Here is an 8,217-nt window from a genome sequence, read left to right on the forward strand (position 1 = left end):
TATAAAAGTGGTCCTTTATAGCTCAGCTGGTAGAGCATGGTATTAACACTACCAGCTAGGGGCTCAATTCCCAATGCTAAAAATGTATGTATATGATACTGTAAAGCATCCACCAACTGGCAGATGTTATACATTCATGCAAGTTAGGCACTTTGGAATCAAACATCCAGCAAATTACTTATATTGTTTATATACTGCAACAATTCTGAGTAGTCTTTGACTTACTGTGTCATTATCCATTTGACATCCTGGGTGGCAACAGGGAAGAGGCTTGAACCTCTGTTGTCAAACTAGGAAGCCTCAGAAGGCCTGATAAGATTCCATATGTGACACTGCATGCAAGGCAATTATTCACGTTTGTGATGTCATTATTCAGAGTTTCTCATACAGTACCAAGATGTGAGATGGGCCAGCAGGATGACAGGAGATGGCACCAAGTCTAAAACAACCTCACAGAGTTTCAGTGGCACCTGATCTGAATGTTGTATGACTTGGAGATATTTCCAGACAAACAAGTACAATTTCTGAGTGCAGACCTGTTGTAGAGATGGTGAAACTATGCTATGGTGTGTTGTGCAGATTTAGAGAGACAGCTGACAGTAATCAAGAAGCCTTTCACCAGATTTATTCCAAGAAAAAAAAACCAAAAAAAAAAAAAAAATTTCATTCATTTGTTTTCCTCCCAAAATGCCCTTGTTCATTATATCTGGAGAGGAACAAGACCACCGCCGCTCAAAAAACCCAACAAAAACAAATAATAAACAGATGATTGGTTTTAGTCCTCAGGATAAGCATCGTTTATACATTTCAGATTAGTTTGGGTTTTTATTCATGGTATAATATCATGTATACCGGAAATACACAAATTGTTTGTTTCATCCCCTCTGTCTAGAAGTCTAAGCTTGGGGTTGTTCAAAAACGGCATGAAAAAAAAAGAGAACAGGATGCAACCACTTCAAATACATTAAAGAATTGAAATACTTCCCATTGTAATAATGACAGACACTCAAGTAACACTTGTTTAAACTTTGATATTTACAGCAATTATATATTTGCCACTTTTAACAATTATGTCACAGGTGATCATTACGATGACATTACATCACAGGTTAGAATCCTGCCATTCTGTGATGGTGGGAAATAGATCGGGTCGTCACTTCCTGGACAAGCAGCAATTTCAGAAGGGGTCATAATTGATTAAAAAAGTTTAGTATGAACCTTGCCCTCACCTTAACCCCAACCTTAACTGTCCTTACCTTACGCTTAACTTCAACCTTAGACAGAGAAGAAAAAACATATTTTGATACATTTACTTGTTTGTCACTTTGCGGCTTGGCCAGGAAGTAGAAATCATTTGATTGGCACATAAAGCCCTGACTTGCTAAAACAAACAAACATAAACGGACAGATTTACACCCAGGATAGAAAATTGTCCTAGGCCTAGACTCTCAAAAGCATCTTAGCACTAAAATTGTCTTAGTCCATTGACTTTTTCAACGAAACTAACACAATCTAACACTTACATGCTTCTGAGAAACCACACCTAAGGTAATAATTTAACAACAGGCATAGGTATTTACATAGGAGTCTATGCATCATCACAGAGGCAGACACTTCATATTGCACATGAAAAAGGCAGGTCTGAAATAGAGTGGTTGAAAAATAACAGCAATGGGAAAACTGAGGGTTAGAGACAGCTTGAGAGAGAGAGAGGCTCCTCTAGAGACCTGTATGCCCTTTAAAATGTAGAAACTTTACAGTAAAAAATATTCAGTCCGTGAGGCAGACTGAGGCAGATCCATCCATAAAGACGATTTCATCAAATCATGCCAATGCGTATCCCATACAATAATCCACTTACAATACTACCCAATTAACCTGGCTACCTTAACGCACCCTCATGAGACCTTTTCAAAGAAAATATATATTTAAATCTCATGATTGCAACATTTTTTCCTTTCATCTGCCTTCTCTAGCATTATCAGGGCTGTGTCAGAGGGGGAAGTGATGGTAATGATTGAAGAACTTGTAGCAGAGCCCCTGAGCATTGTGTTTGCCTTGTCTCTGTCTGTACTGGCTCTGTAAGGACTGGTTGGACCAGATGTTTCTCTGCTTGTCCCATAAACCAACTCCTGCTACAGCAAACCCACCTCCTGTCCTCCCTCTCTCTCTCTCTCTCTCTCTCATATCTACACACCCACACATCCTTCCACTCATTGGCTCACTAACACTTCTCACTCCTCCACACACAACTTACATACCAGTGGTGTCCATTATAGAAGCCACCCATCATGCATCTATTCTGTGGTTGTCTTACATTAACACTGCAGCGTTTTCTTTCTCAAATATTGTAAGGTAAAACTGAATATGGCAGAAGTATGGCAGCGCAAAAAACCCCCCCTGGCCCTGAAATGTCTGGTTTCTACCCGAGGGCCGAACAAAGAACATAATCCTAATTTTCCAAGCAATTCCTTACGGAGGCAACAGTGAGGCAGCAGTGCGACAATAGTGCACTGCTGATGCAATGCTTTCAGGGAAAAGAGTAACTTCTATGATGGCTACACCAGTACTTTCATTTTTTAATAATTTTCGGATGCATTGAGAACTAAAAAATGGCTGGCTGTCAAGTCTGTCCATGTCCAACAGCGGCTGAGCAGATTGATTTTTTTGAGTTTTAGATTATAGGATAGAAAGGTGTGAAAGATGACTTCTGAGGTCTTCACATGGGTATTTCACAAATATACATCTTCTGAGCATGGTGATCATTCAGTCAACACATTGATAATTAAACTATATGTCTATAACAAATATACAACATACATACTAAACAGACTCTTTATTTCAATTTTCATATATTAAAAGCTCTAAGAAAGGCAGCAAAGATGCGCAATAAGGCAGATCCATATGACACAGTCAATGACGCACTCCATATGACACGCTCTACTCTGGCACATTTACACTTACAGATGAGATGGATCTTTTAAAGGGCTTCGGTTGCTCTCTATCTAAAGTGGTTTTACCAGGAAGTCAAAATAAGAGAAAAGGAGTGAGAGAATGGTGGCAGAGAGAAAAATAAACTGAGGGCGGGTCTTAGTCCATGAGTGGCCTTTGTCTGAGGTGTAGATGCATACTAGATGTGTTGACATGAAAATTAGTATGTTGAGTGTGTGTGTGTGTGTGTGTGTGTGTTTACAGTGGTTATATGCATGGAGTGGGGTGTTGTGGCTAGGGCGAGGTGAACCTTGATCAGTGATTGTCAAATTGTCCCCCAAACCCAAAAATGAGGAAAAAAACGTAACTACACACATAAAAGTTAAAATGTCATTAAAGCAAATGAACAAAATCTCCTCTGTACAACTTCATGGTCATGAATTAATTAAATATACTTTGAAGAGCTGAATACAAAATTCTTTTTCTGATGATATAAAAATGGACCGCATTAATGTCTTAGCAATGGAGAAATTAACACTGACCCAGATAAAAGGAATAATACATGAGGTGCCCATACAGCATGCATTCATAAGCGCTGTGTGAGGGACTGTGGTGGCTGCTTTTTGGGTGTGCTGCTTGTGTGTGAGCATGTACAAAACTGAGCCATTTAAATCAATATACGCTGTTATGAAACATTTTACAGGATGTAATTAGCACTTTATGTCATCGTTACATGTTGAAGTAGTCTTTTTTCCTTAATGAATAGTTTTTCTGTCCTGTGTCTGCAAGTGTGTGTGTGTGTGTATACCTATACACAAGAATGTGCATGTACATATGCGTGTGAGCGTGTGTGTTTGTACAATCCAAATCATTATCAGTACTGTATGAATGGACTTGTGGTAAAAAGTATGATTTTTCCAGTGTAGCTGCTGAAAACGACAAAGTCACTACCTTCTGCTTTCCTGAACTGGAGACAAAGCAACATGTAGCATCTAATCAGGAGTTGTCTTTACTGAATCGGCTCAGATGGATCCGCTCGTGCAAATCACTTGTCTGTCTGATTCAACCTGTTTGAATCCTCGTTCTGTCCATTCTGCATGGCCTGCTAAGCATCTAAGTGATTGACAGCAGTCAGAGAGACCCCTCCCTCTGAGGTCGCTCATAAGGTATCCTCAGCCCCTCATTGGACCAGAGAAAACTTCAAGAACTGTCAGCGGGTCGCTGTCGTCACTGACCCCTCCCTCCTTCCCCGTCATCAAGGCAACCATTGAGGCAGAGGTCGTCGCTCCCGAAAGCACCCTGGGACTGCAGCAGCTCGTATTCCTGGTCTAGGAAGTCTAGGCTGTTGTTGCTAGGCAACCCCCGGATGGTGAACTTGTGGGACACTTTGGTCCACTGCTCCCGATTGGCCGCCACTCTCTCGTACAGCTCAGTGGCCCCAGGTAACAGTTCGGACAGCAGCCTATCAGGACGGAGGTGAGAGGGCAGTTACAGATATGTGTGTGTGTTACCAGAACAACCTGACATTTAAAAGTCAAGTGAGGCTTCCACATGATTACAATAGAAGATCCTGTCTGACTTCTATTTGACTTCTTTTATTTAACTTGATGTTTTACATCATCACATGTCCAGCCCTCATGGGCATATATATATATATATATATAAAAATAAGGTTGAAATTAGGTTTGATTGTATTGAATTTAGAGAGGAGGTTCCAAAACTTTTTTCAGCTTGGGACCAATATGAGAAATTGAATTTCTCACACTGTGTGCTCTTGCTATTGCAATTCTTTTCATGTGCGGACAGAAGTAGGTCCTTGACAAGTTTTGCACCCTGATGGATGGCTAAAGGAAGCAGAGGTTTAGAGGAAGTGATCCTCTGGGATTTGGTGCTCACTTGTAAATGGGCATGGCGATGTGTTCCATGAAGCTGATCTGCAGTTCAGGGATGTAGGCCTTCTCTCTATCCATCATCTCACTGGGCCTGTTCCCCATGGCTTTCTCCTACACACACACACACACACACACACACACACACAAACACAAACAGAGATGAGTGATGAACTCAGGGACAGATGCACAATTACGATAAAATGACACACACTTCAAACACTCACTATTGAAATATCACACATCAGTTAGCAGCCAGTGTGCTGATACATACCAGGTCACCTTGAGAGAAGAACTCTTTATAAATCAGCTCCTGTAAACACACAGAGAAGCACAGAAAACCTTTATTGTTCACATGGATTTAGTAATGTCACACATTAAAGCAATGGACATTACAATAGAATACCAATCACTTAGGATACATACTATGGCATCTTTTTTTCCTTTTATGTTATTTTGGAACAAACCAGCTGTCAGGTGGGCTGTTTTGTTTTTAAAGTCATCTAACCATAAAACCATTTTAAAATTAAAACATCAGAAGCTACTGGGCTTCAAGTTAAGACTTCATGCCCTATCCTATGTGTAGCCGGCCTAACCAAATCCATGTTTCTGGTTTTGGGAGAGAGTTGTTTATAATAACAAATATTAATTGGACTCTCCTGGACCATATCTAGTTCTTAGATAAAGTGATATTCCCCTTTAAGGTGTACGTTTCAAAAACTTTTTTTTTCTCATTCATATTCTTGCTAGTAAGAACAATATCCAAAACCAGCTGAGCCGTAGTAGTAGTCGGCTTGTGGAATTTCCATCAATGAATACAATAGAAATGTGCTTTAGGTTTTGGGAGTAGGGATTATAGCGCATTTGTTGTAGGTGCCGGGTGTATGGAGATTTAGGATGTAGGATTTAGGACAAGGGTCAGAGGTTTGATGATGAGAGGGGGTAGACCCAGATTAAACATAATCCTATAGTGGAGTACAGTTTCACGGAGTAGAACATGGGGATATGGGTTGAAATGTTGTTCCCTGCTGTGTGTGTCAGCAGTTCATAATCTTTTGGGTTTCAACAACAGGTAAAGCTTGGTTGTTTTGTCATAAAGACCTCTATTGCAGCCCCAAAATGGCTGTTCATGGCGAGCTATGAAGTGAAAGCAAAGCATTGGATTAAGATAGGAAGTATTTCATTCCAAAACAAGATATTCTGAAAAAAATGCAATGTAAAAAATGTATGATGGTAAAACTGATCATGGAATATCATTTACATTAGTAGTTATTTTGAGGACTTTATGTACAAAATAGCATTTTTTAGGACGGGATCATCTGCTTTTTTTTAACAATGTGTCATAAATCCAAAAAATAAACGAGTGTTTCTAAAGTCATGGTTCGGGCTGAAACGCTTCATATAGACATTGCTGTAGACTTTGAACTGACAGCGATCTTGCGCGTTGTCTTCCAGCCCTTGGTCTGGTCTGACAGGTCACATGATGTCATCAGCAGGCACAACAGCATGGAGCGGTGGGTCCGACTCTTTGGGTTGTATCCATCTGAAACACACACACACACACAGGCACACACACACACACACACACACACACACACACACACACACACAGACAATCAAATCCAAGTTAAACTCACATTGTCGTTTACGCTATCATAAATCACTTTCTCTAAACAGCTTTTCCATACTGCTATTGACACTAAGTTACTGCTGCTGAACTGTGCTGTACACCAAGATCTGGGAAAATCACTGGGAAAAAGTCTTTAGCTTTGCCATAAAATGTCTGATTGAAAGAGTAATTGATTATCATGAATTGTATTCAATGTCCTGCACTCACAGATGCCCAGCCTGTATGTGCTGCTAAGACTTTGAATAGTAGAAAATAATCAAAAGCCACAATAAGGGATTGTGTTAGTTTAGGCAAGTGTAGTTTTGTGTATTTGGTAAGAGGAAATAATATTTTTAATAGCATTTGGACACAGTATCCTGTCATTCTGTGTTGGTTGAACTGTGCTGTAGACCAAGTTTGACATGTTGCACACTCTGTGGTGTAAAGCAGTCGCCAGCTAAGAGGTTATTAATGTCCTTGAAGCGCTTTAACAGCTCAAAATTGATTCCACTGAGGAGAGCTCCACTCAGGGTAACGTATAATTGATTGCATTCAGGCGTAGCAAACTACTGGCCAGGAGGTTATATTACATAAGATTGCACTGAGCAACTGTCTCTTTAAACTTCGAAGGGGGAAAATAGTCCGATAAAATTATCAGAAGAGTAAGAAAGCCATTGATGGATACTGCAAGGGGATTTTGGAGTTTGACTTCAGAGCTATGCCAAATAAGATATGAAATAGTAGGAAAACATACTGGTAAGAACATGGTATACTGTAATTCCACCAACCATATATTTATCAGTGATGATTTAGCCGATGGATAGATAAATGCTATGTCCCCAGAAAGAGATGGGCATACGATGGCATATTTCTAATACACAATATGGTATCTTGTTAATGTCCTTTGAGTTACGTGTTTTCTCTTGTGAACAGATTGCAGCTTCTAATCTTAATGAACTAACCTGAAAAGGGAAAATAAAAATCACACTTTGGTGTCACAGTACTGGACTCTGGAGTAAAGCATCCCTTTGCTGTTCATTCACACTCGGCTGTTCATTCACACTTGACTGTATTACTGGTACGCACCATCAGCCATCTTCTGAAGGTCCTTGAAGATGCGAAGGTGGTGAGCCAGGTCTGTGGCCAGAATGATGTCTCTCATCAAATCCAGCATGCGCTGGTAGTCCTGAAAAACATCAAAAAATAATATTAATATCCACATAAAGTGATATTATTTAGTGAATGAAACCTGTAAGAGAGAGAGAGAGGGGGAGAGAGAGAGAGAGAGAGAGAGAGAGAGAGAGAGAGAGAGAGAGAGAGAGAGAGAGAGAGAGAGAGAGAGAGAGAGATGATTGGGTAATGTGTGAAGGGCAGACATCTCACCTTCCTGGAGAATTTCTCAAAGATGTTGCAGCCATGGGTGTTCAGAATGGCAATGGCCTGGGCAAAGTGGTGTCTCTATCATAACAAATAGAACATGAGAGGAAAATGTATGAATACATTTGAAGTGGGTGTTTCTCAAGGAATACTGAGGCATGATGCAACACAATGTAAGACACAGTGAGCGATTTAAAAGACTGCCAGTGCCTGAGCGCAAAGTATTACAGGGACGTCGAGTTTGATGTTTGGCCACTAGGTGTCGCACTAACAACAAGACAAGCTCTCAGCCTGTGAAGTGGGTTAACTATGAACCTATCAACTCCTGTCAAAGATCATCATAAGGTGAATAACCAACAATATAATTAAAAACCCCAATTATATTTTCAAAACATTTATATGAAGTCTACA

At 40.1% G+C, this 8,217-nt stretch overlaps 1 protein-coding gene across 1 annotated transcript in view; it reads right to left on the reverse strand.

Moving 5' to 3' along the window:
* Positions 1-603: 603 nt before the first annotated feature.
* The window catches only part of pde2a (phosphodiesterase 2A), a 43,422-nt gene continuing 35,808 nt past the window's right edge, over positions 604-8,217 (reverse strand). Inside the window, exons 26-31 of the mRNA XM_078284261.1 lie at positions 7,813-7,887; positions 7,516-7,615; positions 6,251-6,363; positions 5,095-5,133; positions 4,828-4,934; positions 604-4,393 (exon numbers count right to left, since the gene is read on the reverse strand). Of these exons, the coding sequence (XP_078140387.1) occupies positions 4,159-4,393; positions 4,828-4,934; positions 5,095-5,133; positions 6,251-6,363; positions 7,516-7,615; positions 7,813-7,887 (669 nt within the window). The 3' untranslated portion in view covers positions 604-4,158. The remainder of the gene's footprint in view (positions 4,394-4,827; positions 4,935-5,094; positions 5,134-6,250; positions 6,364-7,515; positions 7,616-7,812; positions 7,888-8,217) is intronic.

Source organism: Centroberyx gerrardi, chromosome 6, assembly GCF_048128805.1.
Source record: "Centroberyx gerrardi isolate f3 chromosome 6, fCenGer3.hap1.cur.20231027, whole genome shotgun sequence".
NCBI lineage: Eukaryota > Metazoa > Chordata > Actinopteri > Beryciformes > Berycidae > Centroberyx > Centroberyx gerrardi.